We start from the raw sequence: 19,025 nt of genomic DNA, 5'->3' as shown, positions 1-19,025 counted from the left end.
AAAAATTATACAAACTTACCTATAATGTTCTACATAGTTATTAAAATGCATTAATGCAATAATGAAAGGATTCTCAACCACTGGTGTCAACTCAAATCACACATTAGAGGAAAACTACTCTGAATTACCTCTTCTTTCAACTGCTCTTCTGATTTGCCAACCCAAGCAACTTCAGGGTGTGTGTAAATCACCGATGGTACACAATTGTAGTCAATGTGCACAGCGCCACCAGCCATCCCTTCAACACAGATAATGCCTTCATCCTCTGCTTTGTGAGCCAGCATTGGACCAGCAACCACATCGCCAATTGCATAGATACTGCCACGGAGATCAAAAGAAACAGTCAACTTCTGAAATCACAGACACTCATCTACAGTTATACCAGGGTAACAAAATACACGTTTCTAGTTATAAAGTCACCAAGAAAATAAATCAAATACAGCTCTTCAAATATCTGTGAGTTCAGGTTCTAATCTCTGGGTAGTGAAAAAATTCAATTAATTACTTTTGCTTTTACATGTTATAAGTTTACTGTTCTTCCCCAAAGCCAAGGTACTTTTTAAGCATGACAAAAGCGTATTTTCAAAATAGTGGTTGCTTAAAATTATTGAAAATGCAGTAAGTATCCAACTTACTTTGGAATTTTAGTTTGGAATCTGGTATTTACTGGAATTCTACCTCTAGGATCCAGCTCAATTCCAAGCTCCTCTAGTCCCAAATTCTTAGTAAAGGGTCGTCGGCCAATGCAAACCAGGAGTACATCACAAGTGATAACTTCAGCTTTACCACCAGAAGCAGCTTCAATACTAGATAATGAACAGTGTATAACTGTTAAACACGCATCTACATGAATAGCTGATAGACTTGGAAATTTAAGACCAGACATTTTCAAGTATCAATGACACCTCTAACAGTGTAAGTTTATTTTATTATAAGTAAACATAAGTGTCAGGCAAAGAAAAATGTACATATCCTCTAGAGGTCGATCATCAGAACCTCGCAACAGGCTGTATAACACAGTTTAAGAACATTAAGTCTTAGAGTCCGACAGATCCAAGTTCAAGCACTGCTTCTGCCCCCACCAGCTATGTGACCTTAGGCAAGTTATTTCAGTGTTAAACAAACAGAATGCCAAGCACACAGTAAGCAACTGAATCAGTAATATTACTGATTTCCCCATGTATCTGTCTAAAAATACTGAATTAATTTTACTGAACGTTGAGAGTTTAAAGTTTTCTGAATGTATACTATGAAAAAGTACATTACAAATGAGAACACTGGCTACATTTTTCTATCAATGCAATCGTGAATTTCAGTGGATTGACTTGATAAGCAATACTGAGTTATACTACACAGTAAAATGGTATTAAGTTATAGAAGAATCTGATTCTAAAAACTGAATGTTTTTCTTAAAGAAACGCACAGAAGGGTATCATAACAAAAACAAATGTAGCATACTTACGAAACATCAATTTTTCCATCTGGCTTCCTAGTAGCACCAGTAACTTTGGTATTCAATTTAAATTTAAATCCTTGTTTTTGAAGGATGCGCTGAAAGTTTTTAGATATCTCCATATCAATTCCAATTCCACCAACATGACCCAAAAACTCAACTGCTGTCACGTCTGCACCAAGTCTTTGCCAAACTGAGCCCTGCACATAGTAAAAAAACAATAATCATAAAAATAAAGGCTTCTATAGCAAATGTTTAAAAAAATGATCTTAAACAGTTTATTGTAAGATATTTTCTTGTGTTAATATGTTCCTATTAGAAACTCTGAGGTTTAAAATTAACACTGTGACAAACATATATAACTTAATATTCACTAACTCAACATGTACTGAGCACGTACTATATGCTAGGGCACCATTTTAGGTGATAGACATACGTCAGTAAACAAAACACTGCCCTCAGGGACCTTAAATTCCGACAGGGGAGACAAATAAGTAAAAATCATGCAGAGGACAGTAAAAGAGCTATGAGAAAAATAAAGCAGGAAGTACAACCAGGACTACTGAAAGGAGAGGGACTGTCATTTTAAACAGTGTGGCCAGGGGAAGGCCTCACTGCGAGTGCCATTTGCACAAAGACTTGGAGAAGGAATGAAATACGCTGGTAACTGGTCCAGAAAGAGGAACAGCAGTGGGAAGGAAGGTCTTGACAGGGAAGAAGTAACCTCTTATTGCTAATTACTGATGCTTGCAAAATATTAAACTGATTTCGTATTGTTTTCTCAACAGAGAAATGTTTGTATTTTCATTCAAATTATAATTTAAAGTAAATGCTGGCTTTATATGTTAACAACATTTTATCAGTTATAACTTGTGAATACTTATATATGAAACTGGCAATATGAAGATAATTTTACAGCATTAAATAAACTATGAAAAGCTATGAATATATCCTTTGCAAGAATCTGTATTAAATTCATCTCATAATTTAAAATTCACCTTAAGAGTTTACCTTACCAACTAAATTAAGTTCATGTATTAATTTTTAAAATTTCATGAATTTTTGGGGTGAGAGCTGAGTTAACTAGAGGCAATACAATGACACTAAAAATCCAATAACAAGCATACATGAAAAGGTAACTCAAAATCATGGACCTAAATGTAAAACCCAAGGCTATAAAAGGAGAGAATCTTTGTGACCTTGAGTAGGCAAAGATTTCTTAGCTACAATACCAAACGCACAATCCATAAAAGAAAAAAGATAAATTAGACTTCAACAAAAGTAAAAACTTCTCTTCAAAAGATAGTATCATGAACCCAAAAAGAGAAACCACAGGCTGTGAAGAAATGCTTGCAAACCATCTACTGAGGGCTTCCCTGGTGGCACAGTGGTTAAGAATCCACCTGCCAAGGCAGGGGACACAGGTTCAAGCCCTGGTCCACGAAGATCCCACATGTGGCAGAGCAACTAAGCCCGTGCACCACAACTGCTGAGCCTGCGCTCTAGAGCCCGCGAGCCACAGCTACTGAGCCCGTGTGCCACAGCTACTGAAGCCCACACGCCTAGAGCCCATGCTCTGCAACAAGAGAAGCCACAGCAATGAAAAGCCCACACACCACAATGAAGAGCAGCCCCAGCTCACTGCAACTAGAGAAAGCCTGCATGCAGCAAAGACCCAACGCAGGCAAAAATAAAATTAAAAAAAAACATATAAAGGATTTAAATAAAGAATCTAAATCCAGATTACATAAAGAAGTCTCAAAACTCAATAACAAAACGAACCTGGAAGGAAATCTGAAAAAGAGGAGCTGTATGTATATATATAGCTGATTCACTTTGCTGTACAGTTCCTTTTTTTAAAAAAACCAGTAAAACTGGTTTATTCGGGTATATCAAAGAATTGCAATTTGGGGCATACAATCCGTGGTGAACCACAGGCAAGTCCAGAGAACAAAGAAGATGAATGTTTCTCTTATAGAGGAGAAGGTGGAGTTGGGAAGGCTGTTACAAATAAAAAGTCCACTGGAGTCCTGCAAATTGGAAGTTGTAGGGGTTTTTTATTGGCTGAGTAATGACAGTCTCCCATTGGCAAGGTTATTGCAAGGAGAATCTTCCTTCCTTCTGCTGCGGTAGTACAGTAGTAACCTTCTTCCTGTTGGAGATGCAAGGTACGTCTCCTCCTGTTAGATCTGCAACTGACTACTAGTAGTAGGGCGAGAGAGCTCCTCCTTCTAGCCTCCCAACTCCTTTTTTAAAAAAAATTTAATTTAATTATTTATTTTATACGGTAGTTTCTTATTAGTTATCTACCTTATACATATTAGTGTATATATGTCAATCCCAATCTCCCAATTGCTGTACAGTTCCTTGAAAGGTTAAAAACAGAATTACTCCTAAGTATATACTCAAAATAAATGAAAACAGATGTCTACACAAAAACTTCTACACAAATGTTCACAGCAGCATTATTCATACTAGCCCCAAAGTAGAAACAACGCAATTGTTCATCAACTGATCAATTAATTTGAAAAATGTGCTATATCCATAGAATGGAATATTATTTGGCCATAAGGAGAAATGAAGTATACCTGAACATTGAGAACATTATGCTAAGTGAAAGAAGCCAGACACAAAATGCCACATATTGCATGAATTCCATTTATATGTAATGTTCAGGATAGGCAAATCCATAGACACAGGAAGTAGATTAGATTTCCAAGGGCTGGAAGAAGGGAGGAATATAGAATGACTACTAATAGTCACGGGGTTTCTTTCTGGGGTGATGAAAATGTTCTGGAATTAGATACTGATGACAGATGCATAACTCTGTGCATATACTAAAAATCATTGAATTGTACACTTTAAATGGGTGAACTATATATGTGAATTTTATCTCAATAAAGATGTTTAAAAGAAAGGAATCACTCTTCTGAACCTAAATCGAAATAGTAAGGGTAGTAACGATGAGAAGCAGCATCTCGAAGTCTATAATTCAAAGTAAGGAACAATGACCATAGCCAAGTGCCCTACTCTTTAGGAAAGCTGATTTCAAAATCCTTAGAGACAGGAAAACTCCAATAAGATCTACAATTTATTTACAGCTTGTTAAATGCCAGGCACTATGTTAAGTTTCTTAAAAGTATTAACTTTATAAAATCCCAACAAAACCTTATAAGGCAATTATTCTTTTCCTCCTTTTTATGATGAATCAACTAGTTCAGAGAGGGTTATAAATTTAAGAAGGAAGAGGCAAAGCTAAAATTCAAATTTATATCTGATTCCAAAACCTATGTTCTTGAAAGAACTACATTAGACTGTAATGGAAGAAGGAACAAGAAGTATAAATAAAAAATAGAAGTCATATGACTAACTTTATGAGGAAGTAAAGAGATATGTATGACTAAACAGTAAATTCTCTGATAAGCCTAAATTTTCAAAATGACACGTAAAAACTAATTCAATATGGTAACAGACACCTAAAACATTGTGGCAAGATATCTGGAATGACCCAAGGCTTGTAAAAAACCTAAAGCAAAAGTGCAGAGATGGAGGAAATAGAATTACTGCTTGGGATATTATTATACTGTTTAACAAAAGAAAGTAAATCTATTATTATTCCTTTTTTCTTGCTTTTCTTATCCATCTGTGAGAACAATTTTCAAAGTGGAGTGAACTGAAGAAATATCATTAAGCGAGAAGTGAAGCCCAAGACAACAACAAATGATTTTGGATGAATTAACTCCCTAATCAAACAAATTAGATCACAGAGTTTGGATAACAGAGACAGTCCATCCGTAAACTCTGGGAACTTAATTAGCATAAGAGTACAGCCAAAGGTGGAAAAGAATAGATTCTAAAGAAGAATAGATTCTGGAGATTAGCTCAAGATGGTGGAGTAGAAGGACGTGAGATCACCCCCTTCTTATGGAAACACCAAAATCACAACTAATTGCTGAATGACCATCAACTAAAAAATGCTGGAACCTACCAAAAAGGATACCCTACATCAAAAGACGAAGAAGCCACCAGACAGTAGGAGGGGCACAATCGAGATAAAATCAAATCCCATACCCACTGGTGGGTGACCCACAACTGGAAAACAATCATACCACAGAAGTTCTCCCACAGGAGTGAAAGTTCTGAGCCCCATGACAGGCTTCCCAGCCTGGGAGTCCGGGAGTGGGAGGAGTCGTCCCCTGAGAATCTGGCTTTGAGGGCCAGTGGGGTTTGATCACAGGACTTCCACAGAACTGGGGAAAAGAGAAACTCCACTCCTGGAGGGCACACACAAAATCTCATGCACACCAGGACCAAGGGGAAAAAAGCAGTGACTCCATAAGAGACTGGGCCAGACCTTCCTCCTAGTATTGGAGGGTCACCTGCAGAGGCAGGGGGTGGCTGTGGCTCACTGCAGGGACAAGGACACTGGCAGCAACAGTTCTGGGGAGTACCCATCGGCACGAGCCCTCCCGGAGGCAGCCATCAGCCCCACCAAACATCCTGTAGGCTTCAGTGCTGGGTCACCTCAGGCCAAATAACCAACAGGACGGGAACACATCCCCACCCATCAGGAAGCCTGCCAGCCTCTTAGACAGCCTCATCCACCAGAGGGCAGCCAACAGAAACAAGAACCACAATACTGTACCCTACGGAATGGAAACTGCAATCACAGTCAGTCAGTCAAAAGGAGATGGCAGAGGAATTTGTCCCAGATGAAGGAAAAAGATGAAATCCCAGAAGAACAACGAAGAGAAGTGGAGATAGCCAACCTACCAGAAAAATAGTTCAGAATAATGATAGTGAAGACGATCTAAGATCTCAGAAAAAGAATGGAGGCAAGGATCAAGAAGATGCAAGAAATGTTTAACAAAGACCTAGAAAACTAAAGAACAAACAGATGAACAATAACTGAAATGAAAAATACTCTAAAAGGAATCAAAAGCAGAATAAGTGAGGCAGAAGAACGGATAACTGACCTGGAAGACAGAATGGTGGAAATCACAGTGTGAACAGAATAAATAAAGAATGAAAAGAAATGAAAACAGTCTAAGAGACCTCTGGGACATCATTAAACGCACCAACATTCGCATTATAGGGGTCCCAAAAGGAGAAGAGAGACAGAAAGGACCTGAGAAAATATTTGAAGAGATAATAGCTGAAAACTTCCCTAACATGGGAAAGGAAACAGTCACCCAAGTCCAGGAAGCGCAGGGAGTCCCAGGCAGAATAAACTGAAGGAGGAACACGCCAAGACACACAGTAATCAAACTGACAAAAATTAAACACAAAGAAAAAATATTAAAAGCAACAAGGGAAAAATGACAAATACAAGGGAACTCCCATAAGGTTATCAGCTGATTTCTCAGCAGAAACTCTGCAGGCCAGAAAAAAGTCACACGATATATTTAAAGTGATGATAGGGAAGAACCTACAACCAAGAATACTCTACCCAGCAAGGCTCTCATTCAGATTTGATGGAGAAATCAAAAGCTTTACAGACAAGCAAAAGCTAGAACTCAGCAAAACCAGACCAGCTTACCAAAAAATCCTAAAGGAACTTCTCTAGGCAAGAAAGAGACCAGTAACTTAAAACAACCTTATACATATATAGACAGCTATATCAAAATCTTATGGGCAGAGCAAACCCCAAACCTACAATACGTACAAACACAAAAGAGAAAAAGCAACCCAAACACAACACTAAAGATGGTCATCAAACCACAAGAGAAGAAAACAAAAGAGAAAGGGAAGAAAAAACACCTAGAAAAACAAAGCCAAAACAATTAAGAAAATGGCAATAGGAACATACATACCGGTAATTACCTTAAACGTAAATGGATTAAATGCTCCAACCAAAAGACACAGGCTTGCTGAATGGATACAAAAACAAGACCTGTGTATATGCTGTCTATAAGAGACCCACTTCAGACCTAGGGACACATACAGACTGAAAGTGAGGGGATGGAAAAAGGTATTCCACACAAATGGAAATCAAAAGAAAGCTGGGGTAGCAATACTTGTATCAGACAAAATAGACCTTAAAATAAAGACTGTTTTAAGAGACAAAGAAGGACACTACATAATGATCAAGGGATCAGTCCAAGAAAAAGATATAACAATTGTAAATATATATGCACCTAACATAGGTGCACCTCAATACATAAAGCAAATACTAACAGCCATAAAGGGAGAAATCGACACTAACACAATAATAGTGGAGGACTTTTAACACCCCATTTTCATAATGGACAGATCATCCAGACAGAAAATCAGCAAAGAAACACAGGCCTTAAATGACACATTAGACCAGATGGACTTAATTGATAATTAGAGAGCATTCCATCCAAAAGCAGCAGAATAGGGGACTTCCCTGGTGGTGCAGTGGTTGAGAATCACCTGCCAATGCAGGGAACATGGGTTTAAGCCCTGGTCCGGGAAGATCCCACAGGCCGCGGAGCAACTAAGCCCGCGAGCCACAACTACAAAGCCCGCGCGCCTAGAACCCGTGCTCCGCAATAAAGAGAAGCCACCTCAATGAGAAGCCTGTGCACCGCAACAAAGAGTAGCCCCCACTCGCCACAACTAGAGAAAGCCCATGTGCAGAAACGAAGATCTAACACAGCCAAAAATAAATAAATTTATTAAAAAAAAAAAAAGCAAAAGCAGCAGAATACACATTCTTCTCAAGGGCACGTGGAATATTCTCCAGAACTGACCATGTGCTGGGTCACAAAATGAGCCTCGGTAAATTTAAGAAAACTGAAATCATACCAAGCATCTTTTCCAACCACATCACTATGAGATTAGAAATCAACTACAAGAAAAAAGCTAAAAAACACAAACACATGGAGGGTAAACAATATGCTACTGAACAACCAATGGATGGATCCCTGGTCAGGAAACTAGGATCTCACATGCCGCCCGGCTTGGCAAAAACAAAACAAAACAAAATAACAACAAAACCTAGAGACAAATGAAAACAAAAGCACAACAATCCAAAACCTATGGGATGCAGCAAAAGCAGTTCTAAGACAGAAGTTTACAGCAATACAATCTTACCTCAGGAAGTAAGAAAAATCCCAAACAACCTAACTTTACACCTAAAGCAACTAGAGAAAGAACAAACAAAAGCTAAAGTTAGTAGAAGGAAAGAAATAAAGATCAGAGCAGAAATGAATGAAATAGAGACAACAGCAAAGATCAATGAAACTAAAAGCTGGTTCTTTGAAAAGGTGAAACTGATAAACCTTTAGCCAGACTTGTCAAGAAAAAAAAGGGAGAGGACTCAAATCAATAAAATTTGAAATGAAACTGGAGAAGTTACAACTGATACCACAGAAATACAAAGGATCATAAGACACTACTACAAGCAACTATATGCCAGTAAAATGGACAACGTGGAAGAAATGGACAAATTCTTCAAAAGGTACAATCTCCCAAGACTGAACCAGGAAGAAATAGAAAATATGAACAGACCAATCACAAGCACCGAAATTGAAACTGTGACTTAAAAACTACCCAAAAACAAACATCCAGGACCAGATGGCTTCACAGACAAATTCTATCAAACATTTAGAGAAGAGGTGACACCTACACTTCTGAAACTGTTCCAAAAAACTGCAGAGGAAGGAAAACTCTGGAACTCATTCTATGACGGTGATGACCCTTATACCAAAACCAGACAAAGATACCACAAAAAAAGAAAATTACAGGCCAATATCACTGATGAACATAGATGCAAAAATCCTCAACAAAATACTAGCAAATCTGAATCCAATGATACATTAAAAGGATCATACACCACAATCAAGGGGGATTTATCCCAGGGATGCAAGGATTTTTCAGTATCCACAAATCAATCAGTGTGATACACCACATCAACAAACTGAGAAATAAAAACCATGTGATCATCTCAATAGATGGAGAAAAAGCTTTTGACAAAATTCAACACCCATTTATGATAAAAACTCTACAGAGAGTGAGCACAGAGGGAACATACCTCAACATAATAAAGGCTATATATGACAAACGTACAGTTAACATCATACTCAACAAAACAAGGATGTCCACTCTCACCACTTTTATTCAACATAGTTTTGGAAGTCTTAGCTACAGCAATCAAAGAAAAAAAAAAAAGAAATAAAAGGAATCCAAACTGGAAAAGAAGAAGTTAAACTGTCACTGTCTGCAGATGACATGATACTATACATAGAAAATGCTGAAGACTGTACCAGAAAACTACTAGAGCCCATAATCATGAATTCGGTAAAGTTGCAGGTTACAAAATTAATACACAGAAATCTGTTGCATTTCTATACACTAACAACAAAAGATCAGAGAGAGAAATTAAAGAAACAATCCCATTTACCATCACAGCAAAAAGAATAAAATACCTAGGAATAAACCTACCTAAGGAGATAAAACACCTGTACTCTGAAAACTATACTACACTGATGAAAGAAATCGAAGACAACACAACAGATGGAGAGATATACCATGTTCTTGGATAGAATCAATATTGTCAAAATGACTATCCTACCAAAGGCAATCTACAGATTCAATGCAATCCCTAACAAAGTACCAACGGTACTGTTCACAGAACTAGAACAAAAAATCTTAAAGTTTGTATGGAGAAACAAAAGACCCCAAATAGCCAAAGCAATCTTGAGAAAGAAAAATGGAGCTGGAGGAATCAGGCTCCCTGACTTCAGACTATACTACAAAGCTATAGTTATCAAAACAGTATGGTACTGGCACAGAAACAGACATACAGATTAATGGAACAGGATAGAAAGCCCAGAAATAAATCCATGCACCTATGGTCAATTAATCTACAATAAAGGAGGCAAGACTATACGATAGAGGAAAGACAGTCTCTTCAATAAATGGTGCTGGGAAAACTGGACAACTACATGTAAAAAAAAATGAAATTAAAATACTCTAACACCATACACGAAAATAAACTCAAAATGGATTAAAGACCTAAATATAAGACTGAACACCATAAAACTTTTAGAGGAAAACATAGGCAGAACACTCCCTGACATAAATCACAGTCATATCTTTCTCAATCCATCTCCCAGACTTACTGAAATAAAAACAAAAACAAATGGGACCTAATTAAACTCAAAAGCTTTTGCACAGCAAAGGAAACCACAAACAAAATGAAAAGGCAACCCACAGAATGGGAGAAAATATTTACAAATGATGCAACCGACAAGAGATTAGTCTCCAAACTTTACAAACAGCTCATAGGGCTTAATATCATAAAAACAAACAACCCAATCAAAAAATGGACAGAAGACCTAAACAGACATTTCTCCAAAGAAGATATACAGAAGGCCAAGAGGCACATGAAAAGATGCTCAACATCGCTAATTATTAGAGAAATGCAAATCAAAACTACAATGAGGGGACTTCCCTGGCAGTCCAATGCAGGAGGTACAGGTTCAATCCCTGGTGGGGGAGCTAAGATCCCACACTCCTCGCAGCCAAAAAAACCAAAACATAAAACAGAAGCAATACTGTAACAAATTCAAAAAGATTTTTAAATGGTCCAAATCAAAAAAAAAAAAGTCTTAAAAAAAAAACTACAATGAGATATCACCTTAAACCAGTCAAAATGACTATCATCAAAAAATCCACAAACAATAAATGCTGGAGAGGGCGTGTAGAGAAGGGACCCCTCCTACACTGTTGGTGGGAATGTAAATTGGTATAGCCACTGTGGAGAACAGTATGGAGGTTCCTTAAAAAACTGAAAATAAAGCTACCATATGATCCTGCAATCCCATTCCTGGGCATATATCCAGAGAAAAACATGGTCCAAAAGAATACGTGCACCCCAATGTTCACTGCAGCACTGTTTACAATAGCCAAGACATGGAAGCAACCTAAATGTCCACTGACAGATGAATGGATAAAGAACATGTGGTACATATATACAAAGGTGTTATTACTCAGCCAATAAAAAGAATGAAATAATGCAATTTGCAGCAACATGGATGGACCTAGAGATTGTCACACTGAATGAAGTCAGACAGAGAAAGACAAATATCATATGATATCGCTTATATGTGAGGTTGAAAAAAGAAATATACAAATGAAGTTAGGAAATTTGGGATTGATATGTACATACTAGTATATTTAAAATGGATAACCAATAAGGACCTACTGTATAGCACAGGGAACTCTGATCAATATATATCAATATAATAACAACCTAAATGGAGAAGAATTTGAAAAAGAATACATATATACATATAACTTAATCACTACGCTGTACACCTGAAACTAACACAACATTGTTAATCAACTATACTCCAATATAAATAAAAAGTTAAAAAATAAAAGAAAAAAGAATAGACTCTGAAATGTGGAGCAGAGGTCAATCTCTGCTAAATACTAGAAGAGATTTTTAAACAGCTGCTTTGACAATCATTAGACACTACCAGAAGTGTTTCAAACAGGTCATTTAAACAACCCATACTTTATTTTCTAAAAGTATGGGCTGGTTTTCTGGGCTGGTTAATGTAGCATATTTTGGTATCAGCAAGGTATTCAGTTATGTTTATAACTGGTTAAAGACTGTAGTATCAGGGACTTCCATGGTGGTCCAGTGGTTAAGACTCCGTGCTTCCACTCTAGGGGGCACGGGATCAATCCCTGGTCGGGGAACTAAGATCCTGCATGCGGTGTGGTGCAGACAAGAAAACAAAACAAAACAAAAAACAACAACAAAAAAAGAAAAGCAATGGAGATTTAAATATGAATAAAACTCAATCTCTGCCTTTAAGGAGCTTATGGTCCTATAAAAAAGACAGACATAAACAAATAGATTCAATATACTATTATTAGTAGATGATGCAAAGATGCAGACACATTATACTGAAGACTCGAAGAAGGAAAGACCTGAGCTTTCTTAAACAGAAGTCTCCACTAAAAACGTAACTTCTAAGGTGACATTTGAAAGGTATTTATTATATCAACAAATGTTTATAGAGCAATAATAAAAGCTAATACATGAGTACTTATTACAGATCAGCCACTATGCTAGATCCTAAAGACACACAGTAAATGAAACAGCCAGCATCTCTACCCTCATGGAGTTTATGATTTAATGAAAGAGAGACAAGTGAACAAGTAACATCAAGAAAGCAAGATAAATGCTAGAACAAGAAGTATAGGCTGCGATGGAACACTCAGCAAGAGTACCTAAGGCCATCTAGGTAGGCAGGGAAGGGCTCAGAAAGTGCAGTAACTCGTAGAGGGATGAAATGTTCCAAACAGAAGGAAGGTCTACCTACAGATAAAGAATGCAGCTTGTTCAGGAACTGATATTTCACTATACCTTGAACATAGTTTGAGAGGGAAAGGGGTTAGAAATGAGGCTGGAGATTTGAGCCAGCACCAACCAACATTTAAGAGTTTGTACTTATCCTAACAGCTATAATGAGTCATTGAGGCGTTTTCAGCAGGGAAGAGACATAATTACATTTGTGTTAGAGAAAAATCACTTCAGCCACTCTGGGGAAAACAGATTAGAAAAAGTTAAAGAAGTAAGAGAAACCCAGGGTAAGACATGATCTTGGCATGAACTGGGATCTAAGTAGATACATGAAAAGAAGAGGGGCTTCCCTGGTGGCACAGTGGTTGAGAGTGCACCTGCCGATGCAGGGAACACCGGTTCGTGCCCTCGTCCGGGAAGATCCCACATGCCGCAGAGCGGCTGGGCCCATGAGCCATGGCTGCTGAGCCTGCGCATCCGGAGCCTGTGCTCCACAACGGGAGAGGCCACAACAGTGAGAGGCCCGCGTACCACAAAAAGAAAAATAAAAAAAAAATAAGAGGATATATTTATGAGCCACCTAACAGGTAGTATCACATTACAATGCAGGGACTGACTCAATATACGACACGAAAGCATGGGAGAGGTCACATATAGTTTCCAAACTTCTTTAGGCCTCCACATAGATGGCAGTACCACTCAGAAATAGGAAATGTTAGAAAAGAAACAGGCTTTGTTTTATTTTGGGGAGTGAAAGAGGGAGAGAAAGGTTAAGAGGCACTTACTGAACTGAGTGCCTGTGAGACCTACAAACAGAGATGCTGGTAAGTATTCAGATATAAAAATTCAGAGGCAAGGAGAAAGGATTAGGCTGCAAATATTTATGAGTCCTTGTGTAACTGAGGTAAGAGGAAAGAGAATATTCTGTGGAAAGACAAAAGACACATTATAGAATCTAACCTGCTCGGGAAAGCAGTCAAGACGGGACAAAAGGCAGAGAGCAAAATCATAAGAGGGATCTAGGAACTAGAAAACTTGATTAAGTTACAGAACCTGTCTACCTGAGGAATAACTTAATAAGAGGAAAGGAGCTTATGGTTAGAGAATAAAATGTCTGGATTTGTGATTTCAGAAGTAGAGCCATTCTTGGCGATTACAAGGTAAAACGGCCCTGGGAAAGGACTCCTGAAATACATAGAGGTCACTGGACAAACATGAAATCTGCCAGATGGACAAGAAGGGAGAACCAGGCAGCGAAAAGGTAGGAGACAGCACAGTATTCAGAGAACTTCAAGTAGTCTGACATTTCTAAAACCTGAGTTAAGAGGGATCGAGATGAGGATGGAGGAGCAGGGAAAAGTCAGGTCACATAAGTCATGTCTTTATCTGAAATGTAATTCACTAAGAATGAGAGCTGTCTGCTGAAGGGTCGAAGGGCTGGCAGATTTAAATACCTGAAGGGCTGGTAGATTTTTTAAAATTAGTCCAGTTCTAGGGAATAGGAAATGTGAAAGATACAGGGAAGCAGATTTCAAAACAAAAGAGAATGTCCTAATGATTACTTAAATAGGTTGCCTTGAAAATTCTTTACTACTAGATAAGTGTCTAAGCAAAACTCCATGCTGGGACTTCCTTGGTGGTGCAGTGGTTAAGAATCCTCCTGACAATGCAGGGAACACGGGTTTGATCCCTGGTCCGGGAAGATCCCACATGCCGGGGAGCAACTAAGTCCATGCACCACAACTACTGAGCCTGCGTTCTAGAGCCCGTGAGCCACAACTACTGAGCTTGCGTGCCGCAACTACTGAAGCCCGCGCACCTAGAGCCCGTGCTCCGCAAGAAGAGAAGCCACCGTAATGAGAAGCCTGCGCACTGCCACAGAGTAGCCCCTGCCTGCCACATCTAGAGAAAGCCCGCATGCAACTATGAAGACCCAAAGCAGCCAAAAATTTTTCTAAAAAAATTACAAAAATAAAAAACTAATGGACGTACATAAATATTTAAAAAAGAAAAAAAACCCTCAATGCTGATCTACCTGTGATGTTATACAAAGAATCAAACACAGCACCACTAAGTCCCGTCCAACTCCAAGAAATAAGGGGCAGAAAAAACATCACTCACCTCAGTAACAAAAAAACAAACAACCCAATTCAACTGGGCAGAAGACCTAAATAGACATTTCTCCAAAGAAGATATACAGACTGCCAACAAACAGATGAAAGAATGCTCAACATCATTAATCATTAGAGTAATGCAAATCAAAACTACAATGAAATATCATCTCACACCAGTCAGAATGGCCATCATCAAAAAATCTAGAAACAATAAATGCTGGAGAGGGTGTGGAGAAAAGGGAACACTCTTGCACTGCTGGTGGGAATGTGAATTGGTACAGCCACTATGGAGAACAGTATGGAGGTTCCTTAAAAAACTACAAATAGAACTACCATATGACCCAGCAATCCCACTACTGGACATATACCCTGAGAAAACCATAATTCAAAAAGAGTCATGTACCAAAATGTTCATTGCAGCTCTATTTACAATAGCCCGGAGATGGAAACAACCTAAGTGTCTATCAACGGATGAATGGATAAAGACGTGGCCATATATACAATGGAGTATTACTCAGCCATAAAAAGAAACAATATTGAGCTATTTGTACTGAGGTGGATAGACCTAGAGTCTGTCATACGGAGTGAAGTAAGTCAGAAAGAGAAAGACAAATACCGTATGCTAACACATATATATGGAATTTAAGAAAAAAAAATGTCATGAAGAACCTAGGGGTAAGACAGGAATAAAGACACAGACCTACTAGAGAATGGACTTGAGGATATGGGAAGCGGGAAGGGTAAGCTGTGACAAAGCGAGAGAGAGGCATGGACATATATACACTACCAAACGTAAGGTAGATAGCTAGTGGGAAGCAGCCGCATAGCACAGGGAGATCAGCTCGGTGCTTTGTGACCGCCTGGAGGGGTGGGATAGGGAGGGTGGGAGGGAGACGCAAGAGGGAAGACATATGGGAACATATGTATATGTATAACTGATTCACTTTGTAATAAAGCAGAAACTAACACACCATTGTAAAGCTATTATACTCCAATAAAGATGTAAAAAATAAATAAATAAATAAACATCACTCACCAATTCTACACCTATTACTCCTGCACCAATGACAACCATCTTTTCTGGAACTTTTTTTAAAGACAAAGCACCTGTAGATGACACTACTGTATCTTCATCAATCTGTAATTTTAAAAAAAGGTACAATCAAAATTATTTGGAAAAACCTACTGATTATAAACTGTGATCTCACTCAGTATAATCACTAAAAATACTAAGTCATTTATTTGCTTTGAGCTACTTACAACTTTTATCCATAGACTCAATTTTAACAAAACCCATTAAAAATGCTCACTTAAGGGCTTCCCTGGTGGCGCAGTGGTTGAGAGTCCGCCTGCCGATGCAGGGGACACGGGTTCATGCCCCGATCCGGGAAGATCCCACATGCCACGGAGCGGCTGGGCCCGTGAGCCATGGCCGCTGAGCCTGTGCGTCCGGAGCCTGTGCTCTGCAGTGGGAGAGGCCACGACAGTGAGAGGCCCGTGTAACGCAAAAAAAAAAAAAAAAAAAAAAAAAAATGCTCACTTAAAAAAAATGCTCACTTAAAAATTTATCATTCAGCATTTCAAAACAAAATGGTCAATTTCAACTTCATATTGAATTGAAATATATCTTAATATACAGTGTTCTATTTCTGGTCACGATCACTGGAGAATAAAGACAGGCAATTTTCCAAAGCTGAATGACTGTCAACATATAGTACTTCAGTCAGAGACCTGTCATTCAAAGTTCATAAAGAGCATAAAGTCGTTTATAAAACATATTTCTGTAGGAAGGTTGTGACAGTTGTAAAACATGTAAATACCGTAATTCCAGGAAAAGGAGTGACTTCTGAACCTGTGGCTATAAGAATGTTCTTTGTATCAATAACTTGAGTGCTGCCATCGGCTTTCGTAGCGGTGACCTGATTTTTCCCAGTTATCTTTCCATATCCATTTACATGAGCAACCTTTATAAAATAATGTTTATAAATTCACAAAGTTTAAAATAATTTTTTGGAGTAACAAATATGATTAATAAGAAAAAACTATTAAATAATTTATCCAATACAAAATACTTCCCTACTTAGTAATGCTACGTATGGAACAGCACACGTTTTGTTATATGTATCAGGGAAATCTATTTCAGGTTAACATACTGTTTTAAATTAAATATTCTCCAGCAGCCAAGTTCTAATAACATCACTGTGAGCATAAAGCAATGTTAAGGTGGATATAAAATAAAGCAAAAATTTGAACATTAAACACACTGACCTTATTCTGTTTGAATAAGTGGGCAATTCCACCCGTTAAAGCTTTTACTGCATTACTCTTCTGCTCCATCATCTTCTCTAAATTCAAGCGAACTTCAGACACTGTAATTTGTTAAATAAATCTTTAGTCCATAGCTAAATTCCTGGAGCAATGTGTGATATTTTTCACTAATCAAGGTCTAAAAAACTGCAGCCTAATACTTACAGAACTGTATAAAAGGCAGTATTAAAAATATTTAATCTAATAACTGATACAATAATCGTAGCTGGCAAAAGGCAAACAGCATCCTATCACAATAACAGAACCTATTACACACTGTAAAGAGTCCATCTTCAGGAAAAACCAAGTCCAAAATAAAACATTATACCCATTATGACAATATATTCTCCAAAGACCTTATGATAACTATAAATCTGGAAGAGATTTAAATTTAAGTATTGATAAAAATGGCAAAGTAAAACATCACTGGAAATTGCAAACAAAAGGGTAAATTTCATGAAACTACTAAAAATACACATTTGAAAACTTCAAATACAGAAGCTTAATATAAAAGAATTTAATAAACTAGATTTTACTCACTCATTTAATTCAGAAGAAAACTCTGAAGCAACTCAGAAGATAAAGAAACTCAAACTCAACAGAACATTACATGTAATACCTCAGAAATCAGCTCATGCAACCAACACATTATCTTAAAGATGAGGAAAGAGAGGCCCTGAGAGATTTGATTTACCTAAAGTCACAGAGCTAGAACCTGAAGCTTTACCTACAATGCACGTCTTTGACTAACCCTGTCTCTTCTTTCCTTTGTGGGTACAGAAAGTGAGTTTTGATTTTACTTTTCATCTAGCTTAATATATTTGCTTTAATGTATATACATCACTCCTATACCTTCCTGCCTGCCTACACTACAGCCCAATCTTTCAGAAACCTACTGCTACAAAGAAATAAATGAAGGAAAATCAACTAACACCCCCCCCTTCAACCAAGGTGTGTTTTGGCCCCTCCTAGAAGGAAGATATATCTATATCTCTATATATTTCTATATCTATATCTATATATTATATATATCTGTAAACAACAATAACTGGAGAAGAAGGATGAAATGAAAACAGTCCAAAAAGAATGGCAGGAGATATGACATAACAAATTAAAACGTTATGAAATGTCCTTCTTTTCCACTATGCTGCATCCTTCCCCCTCTCCCTGCATCTCTTTCCACTACCAACAACTTAAGGAGACTTTGCTTCCTTCACCATTATTTGCCCATGGCACTCAGGAATCCAGCACCTCCCAATGATCTCTAGGTTTCAGGGAAATAAAAACTGACTTCCTCTCTCCCTCCCTCCCTCCCTCCCTCCCTCCCTCTCTCTCTCTCTCTCTCTCTCTCTCTCTCTCTCTCTCTCTCTCTCTCACACACACACACACACACACACACACACACACACGTTAGCAAAGGAACACAAGATGTCATAGTAGGAATATGAATTTAAGCCTTCTTTCTTAAATAAATCTTCTCACATTAAGATCTTTTTCTTACTCTTCCCTCACTGAACATATATTACACACTCATGAGACACAAGTCAAGTTAAGCCAGAAGAGTCAAGTTAAGTGATAATATTGCTAAATATGAAAGGTATACATACTTTCAATTCCTCTAGATGCAAAATCTTTTCCGTGGGCCATATGGTAATAATGAGAGTTATTCAATAAAGCCTAAAGGAAATAGACTCAATTATCAAATTTCACAAACTATATATAATCAAAAACCACTTACAAAATGACATTCTCTACCTGAAATAGCATATAGGACTACACCAATTCAGTTTCTGTTCTTACATAATTAATCTAAGACAAACAATAACGACTTAAACGTTCAACAAACAAGAATGAAAAAAACTTT

General features: G+C 37.8%; 1 protein-coding gene across 3 annotated transcripts in view; it reads right to left on the bottom strand.

The window, feature by feature from the left end:
* DLD (dihydrolipoamide dehydrogenase) overlaps window positions 1-19,025 on the bottom strand; it is a 49,320-nt gene that overhangs the window by 20,330 nt on the left and 9,965 nt on the right. For all 3 annotated transcript variants that reach the window (XR_009542055.1, XM_060157295.1, XM_060157294.1), the window contains exons 5-11: window positions 18,769-18,838; window positions 17,123-17,223; window positions 16,675-16,818; window positions 15,891-15,992; window positions 1,463-1,653; window positions 636-806; window positions 129-318 (exon numbers count right to left, since the gene is read on the bottom strand). Coding sequence is in view for 2 of the 3 variants with exons in the window: in XM_060157295.1 (XP_060013278.1) it covers window positions 129-318; window positions 636-806; window positions 1,463-1,653; window positions 15,891-15,992; window positions 16,675-16,818; window positions 17,123-17,223; window positions 18,769-18,838 (969 nt within the window). In the remaining variant the exon portion in view is untranslated. The remainder of the gene's footprint in view (window positions 1-128; window positions 319-635; window positions 807-1,462; window positions 1,654-15,890; window positions 15,993-16,674; window positions 16,819-17,122; window positions 17,224-18,768; window positions 18,839-19,025) is intronic.

The sequence above is a fragment of the Lagenorhynchus albirostris genome, chromosome 8, assembly GCF_949774975.1.
Source record: "Lagenorhynchus albirostris chromosome 8, mLagAlb1.1, whole genome shotgun sequence".
In the NCBI taxonomy this organism is placed as follows: domain Eukaryota; kingdom Metazoa; phylum Chordata; class Mammalia; order Artiodactyla; family Delphinidae; genus Lagenorhynchus; species Lagenorhynchus albirostris.
The sequence above is the reverse complement of the archived record's forward strand: the minus strand, read 5'-3'. Positions and strand labels throughout refer to the sequence as shown.